Source organism: Pygoscelis adeliae, unplaced genomic scaffold (genome assembly GCF_000699105.1).
Source record: "Pygoscelis adeliae isolate BGI_AS28 unplaced genomic scaffold, ASM69910v1 Scaffold141, whole genome shotgun sequence".
Classification (NCBI taxonomy): domain Eukaryota; kingdom Metazoa; phylum Chordata; class Aves; order Sphenisciformes; family Spheniscidae; genus Pygoscelis; species Pygoscelis adeliae.
The window spans coordinates 476,380-492,315 of record NW_008824231.1 but is presented as its reverse complement, the minus strand read 5'-3'; the positions used below and the strand labels follow the sequence as shown (position 1 = coordinate 492,315).

Genomic DNA, 15,936 nt, shown 5'->3' with positions numbered 1-15,936 from the left:
CCTATTCCCTCTCTAGTCCCTGCTCAAATAACTCTAATGTAGTCAAATGGATGTTAATGCAAGAGATAAGCTTCTGGGTTTCAGACCAAAGTGGAGAAAATGCATTCTCAGAAGGATCTCTTTGGGAAAAGATTGAATAACTGAAAATGGGACTGAAAAGGAAAAGTGCTGCCTCACTTTTTTATCTGTACAGTTGCTGCCCTCTTACTGTGCAGTACTGCGCGTCACATTTATGTCATCTTTATTCACTGCTTGGAATATGTTCCACTAACTTGCATGTCTCTCCTTGCTAGTTTATCGTAATGATAAAAATTCTACTAACTGAGGCCAGATTCTGCTTTCATTGATCCTTATGCAACCACACTGCGGCCCGCTTCCCCCACACATCTAAGCATTGGAGGGAGTTGTGTTTCTTGACCCTTTATTTTCCTTAATGCAGCGTGTTTTTGCTATTTAATTGTCTTGTAACCAGGCTAACATCTTTAGAATGTTACATGTAACAAAAATGTCTAATAATAGATTTATGTTGCTATGGAAGCTATATACATATATATGCAGGATTCCCTAATGAAGACTGAGGGTGTTAATCCACAAGACCTTATCTTGATAGTCCCCTTGAATTTGCAAGTAAATCTCTTCTTGCATTCTCTTTGCCTCATTCTAGATTTTTTTTTGCCAAAACATTTTTTCTTTCAACCCTTTGTCCTTCCTGGACAGCCCATGGTTCAGCATCATTGCTGAGATTATTAGATTATTCTCAGTTATGAGCCAATGAAGAACTTGGGTTTTTGCATCATATAGTTCTTCTGTTTGCTTTCTTCGTTTCTTTTTCTTTTTTTTTAGCTCAAATGGCAGTAATCCTGTGAAGGACATCTATATTATTAACTTTTATGGGAGAACTTCCACCTTTGCAGAACTTCTTGTGAAACTGTCAATAGTGGAGGTTCAATTAGTAGAGGTACATCTCAAATGATTAACTGAAATTTTTACTACTGCATCATGCAGACTTCTGTTAAAAATAGTCCTGTTGTCGTCATTGCTCCTTGTTGTGAGATCATCATGGCATAACACTCTGTGTAGAACAGAACTGAATTATGGCCAAAATGTTTCTTTGGTTGATTGTTCATTATATTGTTATTGCAGGGTTCCCATGGTAGTCCAACAATGGCAGGTCTTAAAATAAAAATAGCTGCATTACACTCCAGAAGACTGGTTTTACAGACCATATTACCTACTGTGTTGTTTGATAAGGGGAAATAATTCAACATAAAGGAAGCCCTTAGTAGCAGTCGTTGCATCACTTCTGTGTGACTGTGGCTCAGATATGACAATAAGCAACTTCCTGCTCTGGCCATGAGTTGCACTATGTTGTGAATCTCTTGGGGGGACTTGCGTACCCTTAATCCCTTGATTCATGACCGAATGTGTGGAGTTTAGATCATACTGCATCTTGCAGGATCAACCATTCAAGCTCTTGTTGCTAATTAATATATAAAATACTGTCACGCTTTGTGATGTTGCTACAGAAGAAGCATGATCTGGAACACTCAAATCTGGAAGATAACTTGAGGTCCCTTCCAGTCTGTGCGTGTATCATTCTGCCTGGCACAAAAAGAAACCTGTAACTCAGCAACACCAACAAAAGTCTTTTGTAAAATTGTATTGAATATTAGATTTCTTTGCACAGCAGTTGCAGGTAACGTTCATCTCTGTATTTATAACTGACGAACTATGGGGAATTCTGTGGTACACAGTAAGTTACTTTAGCCCTCAACCTAAGACTGAAATCGTTTGCCTAGCTACAGAGAAGCTCATTTCCCCTACTTTGCTGGCAGCAACACACAGAACATCCAACGAGAACTGATTTCTTTTTGCTTCTCTGTCCTACTTCGCGCGTTGTAGTTGAGTGTAGCCAGGAGTCCATCCCAATTTCTGTGGGACTGTACATCAGACAGGGACAGCTGGAGAACTTACATTCCCATTATATCTCTGGAGCCCTTTTCTGCTGCTTTGGAGAAGGAAAATATGGTAATTGCTTTATACTTGTCTGGAGAAAAAAATCTAGCCTAGTTTTTAGGATTTGAGTTTGTAATGGGTCTAGTTCCCTACTATCCCTGCCACAGATTTCCTCTGTGAATTCGATTAATTCTTTAGTTTTTCTATGCCTCTTTGTGCCCCCCATGAAATGGAATAACAGCATGTGTGGTACTGGGTAGGCAGAGTACAGAAGGAGGTTATCAAATGCTTGGATTTGATACCAGCAAAGGTGGATAAAAGAGAGTGTCCAGCAGAGATTTTTGAGAGTGTTTTTTTCTCTCTTTTTGATCCTACAGAAATTTCACATGCTACTGACATGAAATAACACTTTTTTTTTTTTTTCTTATGACAACGGTAATCTTAGGAAGAAAAGAGGATTATATTTCTCTCATTTCTTAGCTACTTAATAAGGATATATATTCCCTTCTAGAACCAGTGAGTTGCCTTGGAGCAAAAATCATCTTTTGTTCTACTATTGTTTAAAAATCCAACAATGCACTATGATAATTTGTTACTATGCCACCCAGGCAATGCAAAGGAAGTCAAGAAAGACCACTTGGAAACCATTTGGAAAAAATTAGTTTCATGGGGATATTTTTAGCCTTTGGATATATGTTAAGAGCAAACTTAGTACTCTGTTATTCTTCTGGGTCTTGCATGAATTGTGATTCTAAGCATTGCTAAATGTATTACTTTACCATTGTTTTCAGGTTGGTCATGGGCTTGTTGCAGAAAACATTGCCCAACTTTATTTCTTCAGAATAAAACCTTAAATGAACCATTGGTGAAAATATTTAAATCACGCTTTCCTAGAAGTGCACTGCATATTTGAAGAAGTCGTTTCCTGCTCTCTTTTTTTTTTTTTCCTTTGTACAGATGCTGATAGCATTGAATTGGAATTAATGTAAGGGCATTCTTCCATAGTAATTGCATTAGGAATGAATATTTGCCATTTGTTAAATACTGGCATGGAAAAACACAAAGGAAGGTTAGTTTGAGCAACCTGGTCTAGTGGAAGGTGTCCCTGCCCATGGCAGGGGGGTTGGACTAGCTGATCTTTAAGGTCCCTTCCAACCCAAACCGTTCTATGATTCTATGATTCTAGTAGGGTAGCTTTTTCTACTCATCATAGCTGGTTCATATGTTTTGTACCAGTTAAATTGTTTGGCATTTTACTTCTTTCTTACAATAAATTATTTAATTTATTTAATACTACACAGTGTAGAATTAACTCTATTCTAGAGTATTCCAAACTAGACTGTTTTGTTGAGGTTTTGTAAGAAGAATAGTTGTGCCTGATAAAGGAAGTCTTGGATAACTGGTATCATGCCTGGTTTATGTTTAAACTCAAAGACAACATAAATTCTGGAGAAACTAATGATGTATCATATAGGTCGTATAATAGAAATGATTACAATTTTCAAATTGCTTTACTTATTAATTGTATTGCAGCTTTTTTCAGCTTTTGGGTGTTAGTTAAGAGCTACAAAAAGATTCAGTTTACTTCTGAGTTTTGCATAACGTTAGTTCTACATAATTCTTGGGTTTTTCAAATCATGCTCATTTAATCACTGAAATACTGTAGCACATCAGCAAGCTCTAATAAAAATGCTTATATGTGTTTAATGACCATGTTTTTGAAGTTATTGCTTTTATGAGGTGTATAGCTCATTTTTAGCTTCCCTTTAGAGGAATAATAATTAATGAAGATAGAGACAGTCTGTATATGCAAACGGCACATTGTAGAGGCATTTTATTTGCCATTAAGTCCAATCATTTCAAGGATATTGCCATTTTATCTGATGATAGTCAAAAAATATTTATGAAGTTCTAAAGTCACTTTAAGCTACTGTGGGCAAAGATACAAAAATATTTATTGTGGTTGTTCACATTTTTTTAATCATACTTTGAAGTGGAAGGTGACATCAGCATTCAGTAAAATCTCAGCTCAATTGCTGAGTTTGTGGCCATTGTAGCTGGTGCTCGGTTGTAGTCATTGCACTTGGGCTCCGGACCAGTTGGGAGAGTCCAGAGCAGGGAAGGAGAGCATGATCTAAAGCCTGAAGAACATGACTTGTGAGGGAAAAGTAGCAAGAATAATCTCTCATTGTGGATGTGAACAGAGTGTGAAGTAACGGATGAAATCGAAGCAAGGGAAGAAAAAAAAGGACTAACTGTATTGGAAGAAATAGTGGAGGAGGTCTGGTGAGTGGGGAAGAACTAAGTGATGTGGTTCATTCTAGTCTTTTTTTCTACAATTCAGTAGGTTAGAGATGCCTCTGTTGTAAGTGTCCCTCTCTGTAACTTTTGTGAGATCTGCTCCCGGGATGTTGCCAGGGATCCCACATTTACAGAGAGTGGTAGAGAACAAGGTAGAGCACATTTTGTGGGGTAATTGCTCCTACTTCTCATGGGCAACTTTTGAGAGAAGGTGCCCTTATGACTGCTTTGTTCTGTGGAAACTGGTAATGTCTGGTGAGGAGGTCCCTAGCTCAGGTCTAAGTAAGTAATGTGAAGTAGCCAGAAGAGAAATGGGATTTAGGTGGAGAGCTTGATGCTTCAGGTAGATCGAACATCTTTACCTTCTGTTTGTCTACTGGTTTTGTGCCCAGATGTAGTGCAGAGAAGGTGGGGTACATGGGTATTACTAACTGTGAGAGCAGGCAGTTTTGATGTTTTACGGTACTGAGAAGCTCCTGTCATGCCGTCGTGCTTGTGATCTTGCTAGATGTGCTGAAGTCCAGTTATTTTGTTTACTTTATTTTTACTAGTTTATATATTCATCCAATTCTGTGACATGTAGATCAGTCTGTAAAAAACAACTAATAGCAATTACAAATTTTGAAATGACAAGGCTTTTCTAATAATTTTTGTAAAAAAAATTTCCAAATAACCTTTGTTTCTCTCCAATTCTGTTTCTTCTTCTTGATAAGAAATATATGAATATAATAAATGTTTCACTGATGAATTTTTTTTTGACTGAGAAATAACAAATGTTCTTTTTTCGACATGCAGTTTCGTTTTGAAAAAGTAATAAATCTTTAGTAATTTTTATTAGATAATTGGTACCTGTTCAAATCATTCACATACCTCTGCAGTATTTGAGTTATCTTATAATATTAGAACAGATTTTTATTAATTTCTTCAGGAGTTGAAAAACTTGGGGTTTAGAGAACATTGTAAGAAATGTCCTTCCAGAAATCTGTTGACAGTCTAAAAGCATCTTTTATATAAGCTAGTAAAATGGTAATTCAACCTAATAACTAGGAGAACAATGGCATTTTGCTAACCTTTTTAAAAATCATAAATGAATGAGAGACTATAATAAGATTAAAAAATACAGGGTTATGACATTAATGTGTGCTTTGTTCATTTATTTGACAAGTGTTTTTGTTCTAATTATGTAAGTTCCAAATATACCAGTGAAAGCATTAGTGAAATTAGATTTCATTACAGTTCCCAGCTACGGAGTAGTTAAAATGAAGAAAACCTACTTTCTTTAGGTCCAAATATGGCACTGCATAGTGTGAATGGATGAGGAGTTCTGTGACAATTCCATAACAGTCCTTGAAACAATATTATCAGTTCAGTTTAATTGAATCAATGGGTTTTTTTACATCTTCTTCTGGCTTGTTTACCAGAAAATCATTGCACTTCACTTAAGTGGCTGTCTAGCGTCCTCATAGTGTTTATCCCTCTTTCTTATTTAATTATGTCTGTTGAAGCTTTCAGGTAGTTTCTCGGTGGACGCTTATTGTTGTCTCAGACATGTTTTGTTCCATGTGGCTTTGAGCACTGATGAGGATATTGGTTCTTTCCGTAGCAAGTTGTCATTATTGCTGACAAAATTAATTTTGAATATTTTTTTCATGCGAAGGTGAGAGCTGTTTCCCTTGGAAAACAGGATAGCATGCTGTGTGTACTGTGTTTTTTTCAGTACATGTAAAACATCATGAAACTCCACTATTCTGATGAGTCAAGAGAGCATGGGAACTGTTCGGTTTCACAGCAAAGAAAAGGAGGTTGAATACTGACACCTGAACCATTAAAGCGTCTTTTCTCCCTGTAATCTAACTCTTGCTATATTTGTTCAGCTAGGATTGTGTGTTAGCAGAGCTTCAGCATCTGTCCTCAATGTCAACTGCTGCCTGGTCCTTCTACCAATGTGCCGTGTTCTCTTGGCCTTCCTGCGAGGATCTCAGAAGGTAAGTCCTGTCCTCAGAATGCAGCAGTTGAGAAGAAGAGGGCCCTGGTCTCTGTTTAGTGTAAAAATAATAGGAAAAAATCTGTTATATTCCTGTTTATTATACAGTATGTGCCTGCATGGTGCAAGTATCAGACATTCAGACTAGCTTCATGACTCCTTTGAAGACAATGCCTTGGCTGGCATTGTCTGGTTTGATTGGACTTGTTGTAAGGAGGGTTTCTTCAACGCATTTTTGAAGGACAGGGAATTGCTGTGGAACTGTAACCAGACAAACTCCTTCTTCTTTTCCAACTCTAATATAAAAGCTGTCTGTGTCCTCTCTACTGTTTCTTGGTAGAATTCAACAGAGCAAAAAGAACTTTGTCTCTGTATGACCACAAGTGTCCTACTGGAGATGATAGAACTTTAAATAGATACCCAACCTGATATATTCATTATCATGGGAGAAAAAAAAAAAGTTCTGGCAAAGCTAAGAGGGTTTGTTTTCTGTACCAGTATTCAGTAAACAGTATTTTAGCTTGTTTGTGATTCGCCAGTTGCTTTTACAGAAATACAAGTAATGCTTTTGAGGAATGTCTGTGTTTTCTAGATGGTTGCAAATTGAACCTATGAGTTCTGTTCATCTTGTGACAGTACCTATAAGATTTGATGCCTACAGACGCATATGTATATGCAAATATACCTTTCCCTCTGATCCTGCTCACTAAAGAGTCAGTTACGCCTACAACAATTAGTGCTGGAATTCCTAAATTTTAAGGCCAGAAGGGACATTACTTTATGTGCTCTTGACATCTATGTAATACAGATCCAACTGTAATTTCTTCATTAAGGCCTCAAAATTAGCTCATTGACATAATCCTGTGGTTTCTAAATTTAGGTACTGTGCTTGCAAGGGTGTTAAACCTAGTAAAAGCTGAAGTTGCTATTAGATCACCTCAGTTGCTGTTAGTATTTTTTTTCTTTGCTTTGTTTTAGAAGAGAGATTGCTTGAATTCTTCTCTTATTAGGTTGCCAGCAGGAAAACCAGAAGGCTGCTAGATAAAAGTAAAACTTTCCATGTGACGTGTGGTGTTACAATATGCATCTTTTCAGGTGAGACCTTACTGTGCTGAGCAGCACCTTGTTTGGGAGACACATTGAAGCAGTACTTTGTGGTTTTTCTTGTACAGTACATTTGGGGGTAGTCTTGCTCTGTGCTTCCCTGCCTTAAATTGTGAATGCTTTCTCAGATGTGTGTGGGGTTTGGTTTATTTTTCCTTTAAACACATGGCTTACATTCTAATGCTGAGCCTATCCTTAAAATTCCAGTTTCTAAAAGGACAGGTATATGAGATCAAGTCGAAATCTGCCATTATGAGTGACCCTCCATTGTGCCTAAAGGAATTTGAGTGAAGAAGCAGGGTGCTACAGGCTTATCTGCAGAAGGGGGAGCAGTAGAGATATATACCCAGTTCTGTGAAGAAGAAATATTCTTGGGTGGACACCTTTGAATGTTGTCTCCCAGCTGAAGCATTGCAGTACGGAAATGATTGCTGTAGTGTTAAAAAATCTTAAAATACGTACAGCTTTCTGCCATGAATATCTGTAACCTGATTTACTTTAGAAAAAGAATTCCTTAGTCCCTGATGCATCTCATGCAGGTGATATGATTATAGTTTGGCATCTGGGTAGCCACTTTTCTTTACTTCAGGGCAACATCTACCTCTTGTTTACAGATCTCAGCTTTACTCTTTTTTTTAGTCTTACATGTTGCTGCTCATCTGGTGAATGCTCTTAACTTCTCTGAGAACTACAGTGAAGACTTTCTGGCACTAAATGCAGCAAACTATCGTGGTGAGGTGAGCCAGCTGTCCTTTAATATTTTGCTTTTAAGTATATAATTTAAATATATGATTATTTGTATATTCCATTTCATTGTGTGATCCTACGATCTATACAGTGCTGCTGTTTTGTGCACTGAAAACTCGCCATCATGTGCATTGCTGTGGATTTTACTTCTTTCTCTGGACAAAGCATGTATTAAGCACTTTTTGTTTAAGCCAGCAGGATTCAGTTGTATCGGATTATGAGGTGGAGAATGCTGTCATCAAGTCCTTTGACCTTGCACCCTGTTCTCCTGCTTCTTTTCTTCTGCTTCTCTCTGTTCCTTGGGTGGGCCTGGTTGAGACACTTCTGCTGCTGTTCGGGAAAAAACATTCTGCATTTGCACTATTTAGAATATAGTGCTATGTGACATATACTGGGGATTTGAGGATAGTGAGATTTGAGACTGATTTTGCATTTTTAAAGTGCAGTGGGAACTGGAGTATATATGCTAAGAGTGGAATTGGTTATCTGCATGAACTGGGATGGAAGCTGATTTCCACTTATGAAATACTTGGTTTGCATGACTTCTCTGACGGTGGTGCAGATCTCTTGAAGGCATACCAGAGTCCTAGTCCCTCCGCCAGGTGCTTGCTTGTGCATTTGGCTCTGGAGAGATATTTGCGGATTTTAGGAGTAAGACCAGAGTCCAGGACTCATTCTTCTTTGGGCTACAATCAAGTTCTCTCTTGTTTATATTCATTCTAGTCTCAAGTCTGCATTTCTTTTCTACCAGCTTCATTAGGAAAGATTTAGAATGACCCTATCCCAGCTGCATCCTTTCCTGGAAAAGGAGAGCTTGACTCAGCCCAGGCTCATAAGGACCAACAACCAAGGTCCTCCACTCCCTGGGTGAATGATCTAATCACTGAGCTATTCTGTGGCAGACAGACTTGCCAACACCAACTATTGTGCTGAGGTTCTGGATTGAACTGCATGTGTCTGGAGTGTCTGCATGTGTTAGGAGTGGTCTAATAGACTTAGCCTCATCAGGAACATTAGCAGGAGCTTGCCTCAGGCAAGAACGTGCCAGGGTGTGCATGGTAGCCTGTACTAAGCAGCCTCAGGAATTTTGCAATAGAAAATGGAGTTAAGTTTTTAGTAACTCTAGGACCAAAACGTCCTGGATTATAGGTACTCTAGTAGCTCTTGAACCTTTGAGCTTGAATTCCACTTAAACCTGTGTTTTAACTGTGGTGGGCAGTCTGGATGCTACTGTCATCTTCTGCACATGGGTGCGCACATCTGGATGCGGACAAGGTCTGTATGAAAACTGCTTACCTCCCCTCACTGCATTTTACTGCAAGTTCAAAAAAAAAAGTCTTTCTCCACAGTGAAGACAAAACCTCATGAGGTGCAGGACTCAGGGGGAGCGAGGCAGTTTCCTGTGAGGTTGACATATTCCCTCTTCCTTTCACATGTGGTGAAGGACACAGGAACATCTGGCCTTGTATTGTCAGGTCCTTTGTGTTCAGTCCTGCTTCACTGGAGTCCACTGCAAATCTCTTGGTGATGTAACTGGCAGTAAAATGCTCGCCGCTGGTCTTCCATTTAAATTCAAAATCTCTCTTTTGCTCCCCTCTGTCCTCCCAAAGGTATGAGGTAACTGAGTAAAGTTAGGCTTTCAAAAAATAATTATTTGTAAAATTACCTGGATCCTAATTTTTCATAACAGATCAGAACTGTCTTCATTGGGGGAATGCAAAGGCTAAAGTTTTAGTTTATGTTAAATTGCAGTCAGTGTAAACTGCTACCAAATACCAAATCCATTCCTGCATCCAGATTTAGGGATTGCTTATGCCATCGATCATGTGAGCTTTATGAGCTACTTATTACATTATTCATATGGATATAAAATCACATATGTTGACTTTTTTTTTGGCCTGTCTGTTTTTCAGGACCCGAGGAAACTGCTTTTTGCTACTGGTAAGTCTGTTGCAAAACTGAATGAGGAAGTTTGCTGCTTCTCACCATCACTCTCCAGACAAAACATTTTGATCCTGTGTTTTTGCATGCTCCATTTGTTGTATCTCAGCTAAGTTGAGATGTGTTATTTGTGTTAATATAACCTGGGTTTGCTTATCCAATAGTCAGGAGGGAGGAGTTACATAAGCCCTGCAGTAGGATGAGCAGCATCTTCAAAGCTGTTGTACAGATGAGTCAGTGGAAAATCATCAGTTTCAAACAGAGATTCTGCATAATATTAAAACCAAATTCCTAAATGATCCAATTTCTAGAAAAAGAAACACAACAAAAAAGCAGTCTTCTTGCTTCAGCTGGTTTATTTAAGGGTTGGTTTGACTTCAGAGCCTTCTAAACTGTTACATGGGAATCAGGCTTCAGCAGTCATAAAGAATAAATAAGCAAAGACATTTTTGGTGCAGGAATTTAGAAGAGAGCAACGTTTGGGTATGGAGGGGTAGGCACAAACCTGAGCTGTAGTGCTTCACAAGCAGGAAAAGGTCCTTTTTGAAGTCATCTCTCTTTCATTCTTATTTAGATCAAATGCAAAAAGTCCTAACTTGGTAGCATTTAGGGCAAGGTCCGAAGGAATCAATCTGGACAGCAATAAATGGGGTTCTAGACCTGTTAATCCCAATACATTTACGAGATTTGGCAGCCTGTGGGAAAGGGCTTTCCAAAAACCCTAAGCAAGGTTTAGGTCAGTTGAGAGTAGAGGTTGGGCAACTGGTGTAGTTAGTGAATCAGTGGTGGAGGCTTGAAAGAAGGTGACTCACAGAGGAGGGAGTTAAAGATGGGGAGAGAGAATCAGAACAAGCAGCTAGTATTATATTTAGTATCTTAGATAAAGGAGAAGGACTTGGGGTGAAGAATGAGTGTAGAGGCCCCATCAAATATTGCACAGCTTCTGGGGACACCTTGAGACATCTCTAGTTGAGCAGAGGACCTGCAAGGTGGAACTCCTTTTACCCTCTGATAGCGAGGAAAATACTGCATTTTCAAAAGTTTGAGCACATTGTTGGAAAAAGCAGTGATTCCAAGTCCTCTTAAATTTAAAACTACTCAGATCACTCCCCATCCTAACAACTGGTAATTAACATTTATTATTTGTGCTGTGGGAGTGCCCATACAAGGACCAAGATTTTGCTGCACTGGGAGCTGTACAAATATGTAAAAAAATGGTCTCTTCCCAAACAGTTCAGAACTAGATTTATTGGCTGATTTTTTTTAACACAGTGAAGAGAAGGAATAAGGAGTTGGAAGGATTTACAGTGTGATGGCTGTAAAGATCAGTCCAGGAAAGAACTTCCTTGCTTAAGGGTGTGATGCTAGCTCTGGGAGGAACAAGTATTCAAGATTATAGTTAGTGGAGGAAAAGAGAGACAGGGACAGGGAGGAGGGGAAACACTAAAAATGCACTGATGAATTGGGGCAAGGTGATTTCATGTTTGCAGTTTGATGGAGTAGAGAATTGAAGGACTGGATGTAAAAGCTGAGTGACAATGTAGGAAGCTGGGTCGAGTGCTGTACTGCAATTGGATTGGAAGTATTTGTGTCAGAGGGGAGATTGGTTGTGCACTGCATATCAAATTAGATTAAGAAAGAAGAAATGAAGAAGGAGGCAACAGAAAGAATGCACGTTTTCTATTGCAACTGCTTTTAATTGTAACCTTTCCATGAAGGGGTGAAATTATGTTTCTTATGCAGTCCATGACAAAACTTCCATTGATTGTAGGACCAGGGTTTTTCCTACAGTTTGTAAAACTGAGGAGTGATTTGGGATGTATCAGATTTTGGGTATCAGACTTTTCAACAAGTGGATATTGAGAAGTTTATAAAAAGATAAGATTTGAAATTGTCTCCTTATTGCTAAAGAGTCTAAAATCACAATCAATTATTAAAAAAATTAGCTTGTTCTTATCATTAGGATGTGATCCTGTAAAAGATCCTGGACCATTAAAATCAGTGGTTTTGCTATTTACATCCATGAAAGCTGGTTGAGACGCTTATATTCACTAAAACAGCACTTACTTAGCTTTGTGCTTGGTGATTGGCCTGACGTTGTTTAAACCCAAACACGTGACCAGAGACCATGCTTAAAAACAATCATTCTTAGAGAAGTAAAAGGTTTTGATGTAATGCTTCATGGATTTTAGGTTCTTAATTCTTAATTCAGATTCTTAATTCCTGGGATGGCAATTTTGAAGATAAGGTGCTCAGAAAATGTGGTAACTTTGGTTGGGATTTTTCTCAGAAAAAGTGATAACTTTGGTTGGGGTTTTTTTAATCTATCTTTAGGCTGAAGGTTTACTGTACTTTATGGGCAGGATTCTACTTTAGGATGAGATGAATCATGCTGTAGAAATACTTGTTTCTCTCCTTTGACTTAAAAAGAGCTGAGGATAGACTAGTTCTGATACGAGTCTGCATTTGAGCAGATGAGTCCAATCCTTAATGTTTTTAACCTTTCCTTCTCAAATGCTGGCTGTAGATCGCTCTCACAGACCTTGCTCTACAGGCAGCAATTTCAAGCATGATACAATGCCATGGAGAGTAATTTCAGGCTCTTTTTCATTCCAGGATGAAATGGGTTGGCAAACAATTGTAGTGACAGCTTGCATAGAAATTGATTTGCTTGGAATTCTGTCCCTGACCAGGTTTTTAATTGTCATGTTCAACAGAGTTTAGGGTTTGGAATAAAAAAGAGATACAGAAACTTGTACAGTCAGTCTTACAAATAAACAGACAGGATTTGTTCTTGGTTACCTGCTTAGAGACAAATGTCGTGAGGAAATGATTACAGGAGCAAAGACTAATAGGAAATAAATGATGCATGGTGAAATGCAAGGAAAAGGGCAGTTTTCTCTGGGAAGGTGGGAAATAACACAACAGCTCTTCTTTCCTATCTAGTTTGATACATGAATTGTCCTCAAGAGATAAATACATGCAAGAGTTTGATTGAATCATGATTTGTATATCTAATAACTTCCACTTTCTTAAAAGGTCATAGGAGACAAGTATACCTCTTCACAGTTCAAATGTCAGTTATCTTATGTCTGTTTTAGTTCCAGGTCTGACTGGAGTCATTATGGTGTTAGTATTATTCCTAATGTGTACAGCTTCTACATATGCCATCAGGTAAGACATGATCTGATCATTATGCTTAAAAATGCCATTTGAGTAATCATATTCTCATACTGATTAGAGAGAATGAAGAGTAAATGCAATACGAGGCAAGAAGCATTTAAATGAGTGTTAAAAATACCACTTTTCTTGCCCTATTTTTTTTTTACTAGCTTGCAGGTAAATTAGCACAGTGAATTTTGTATTCAAAAAATTACAAAACCTGATTAAATTGCCTTCAGAGAAAAATATTGTTTGAGGAATGTGCTCAGTTAAAAATCTAGACCTTTAAAAATTCAGATAGTTCTTTTTTCCTGCTTGTTCAGGAAGGCAGTAAACTAAGCATATGGAAGGTTCTGTCCAATGCATAAATTAAGTCCACTGGAAGTAAAATAAGATGATATCTTTATCTTAATTATTTTCACCAATTCTATGTAACAACAAACTGTAAAAAAAAAAAAAAGCAACAAAAAAAACCAGCAATGAAGCAAACCAAAACAGAATTGTGCTACTTAAGTAGAATGTTGCTTTTTTAAAGCTCTGCTTCTGGTTGTCAGATACATTCTTTTTAATGTCGATTATAACTTTGAATCAGCAATGCAGTATTGGCTCAGAATAGCTGCTGGGATTTCTAAAGGTTTGGTCCTCCAGTGGGTCACATTCTGCACCAACATTATTGAACACGTATTACAGTACATTTGAGTCACCGATACCTTGGAGGATCCAGCCCAACGTTGTAACCTTTTTAAGGCTTGGATTCTGCAGTTGAAGCATATAAAAGAACCCTTGATTTTTATAGCAGTCTCTGGTGAATTCAAAGACTGATTATGTAAATACATCATCTCAATTCAGCAAACACTGAAGGATATTTTAATTCCATAGCTTCAAACATTAATGGTGCTCCACTGATATGAGCTAGGTACGTGGTTTTGAACTTTGTTGAACTAATCTGTCTTTCCTGAGTAGCAATGTTATCAGGTGCTGATTCAAGAAGGTAATTCAGCAAATCCTTGTGCACTTTCTGTAGACAAAGATACTTTCAGGGTTGAGACCTTTGTGAGGAACTGTAGGCTACAGAAGTGCAGGGTAAGACTGCTGCACAAGATGTCAGACATGGCTGCACGTTACATAGTCCACACAGATGGCTCTGCTTGCAAAAGAAAGCCAGTTTTTGGAAGATGGAAAAATAAAACAATTACTTCACTCTGCAGCAGTGAGCCAGAACAAAGTCCTGTTTTCTCCAAGGCCGTGATAAATTAGAAAAAAAAGAATAGCATTTATTAATGATTGAGAAACTTAGGAAAATATATGTAGTTGCAAACATATTCTTGGAAATAATAATTTTGGGGTTCATGCAGCAAAGGTTTCCATCTTTCCAAGTGACATGCTTGTTATTTCCTTCTTCAATTACTGTAAGTGCAAGTGCTTTCCCGCCTTTCTGCCATCTAGCCAGCAGAATCAAAGCCTAGCAATAATTCTTATTTAGAAATTTTATCCTGGCTTCTCCCTCAGGCATATGGCTCAAGCTTGTCTTTATAGTGTTTTCCTAAGGAAACAAGCTTCCATGTGCATCTTTCTGTCCCTTTTCAATCTCTTTGTCTGTGGATTCTCACATGCCTTATGATGGCTAAACTCATGCTATAGTCTTAGGAAAGTTAATTGTAAATGTTCACTGCCTATCAGAAACTGGGCTTTTAAAAAAGTATTTTAGAGACTGTTACACTCTCTTGGATTTCAGCCCTAATCCGCTCTTGCACACTGACCTCTTTAATCATTTCTTCCTTCATATGTTCTTCCTGAAATTTTTCTATGCATGACTATCCTGCTATTTTCGCGCCTTTACTTGTTCAGCAAACTGTGTGAATAAGTATTAGGAGGATTGAATTAGCTGCTAATGTTTTAAAGGGGGAAAGTGAGTATTGTTTGAAAAATTTTCTAAATTTTTGCCGTGCCATACCTGAGTATTAGACCAACATTTTTTGTTCAGTAGTTGTTTGTTGGAAGGGTTATGATGTTATTAGAAAATACAATAAATCCTGTGAATAAATTTTGACATTTCTGCTAACTTTCATGTGAATGTTGTTCAAGAGTATTTCCATTGAACACAATTACTAGTGACTTTGGAAATCATATATTTAAAGGAACATTAAAATATAAGCTGCTCCAATGCCATCTCTTTTTGTAACCAAATATTCCAGTCTTCAATTTCTTCTTCTAAACTACCACATATAGCTTCATTTTCAAAACTAAGAGTGTTAAAAATAGTTTTCCAAAACTGTGCTGCTTACAGTGTCCCTTTAAAGCATGGCAATCTCCCCTTAGATTTCTCGGTAAGTTAACTCTTGCCGGTCTTCACCTGCAAAATTCTAAAGTAGGTTAACCAAAATTAAATGTTCAACTTGATCTCAAATTTTCAGGACTTTGAGTTCCTAAGAAATGCATTCATTCTGTGAATAATGTCTATTTTAAGCCCTAAGAAGAAGGTAAAGAAAGTAATAAATGTTCTGAAGAACTATAAAAATATATATGGAGAAGTAGGAAGATTAATGAGTGTATTAGAGTACTGTACGTATCTGTAGGACACACAGTTTAAGAAGGATACAAGTAAGAAATATATAATTATTAAAATGTTAAAAAATATGCTTTGTGCTAAAAGATTCAAGGATTTCCATCCTTTTAGTTTAAGGAAGTGAAGTTGAGAGGACTTGATTACATTTAGTGGAACTTGATACATGTGAGGAACC

At 37.7% G+C, this 15,936-nt stretch overlaps 1 protein-coding gene across 2 annotated transcripts in view; it reads left to right on the top strand.

Moving 5' to 3' along the window:
* The first annotated feature begins 6,148 nt into the window (after window positions 1–6,148).
* The window catches only part of NOX4 (NADPH oxidase 4), a 99,856-nt gene continuing 90,068 nt past the window's right edge, over window positions 6,149–15,936 (top strand). For both annotated transcript variants that reach the window (XM_009334834.1, XM_009334832.1), the window contains exons 1-5: window positions 6,149–6,242; window positions 7,252–7,336; window positions 7,985–8,082; window positions 10,006–10,033; window positions 13,135–13,207. In XM_009334834.1, coding sequence (XP_009333109.1) covers window positions 6,201–6,242; window positions 7,252–7,336; window positions 7,985–8,082; window positions 10,006–10,033; window positions 13,135–13,207 — 326 coding nt within the window. In that variant the 5' untranslated portion in view covers window positions 6,149–6,200. The remainder of the gene's footprint in view (window positions 6,243–7,251; window positions 7,337–7,984; window positions 8,083–10,005; window positions 10,034–13,134; window positions 13,208–15,936) is intronic.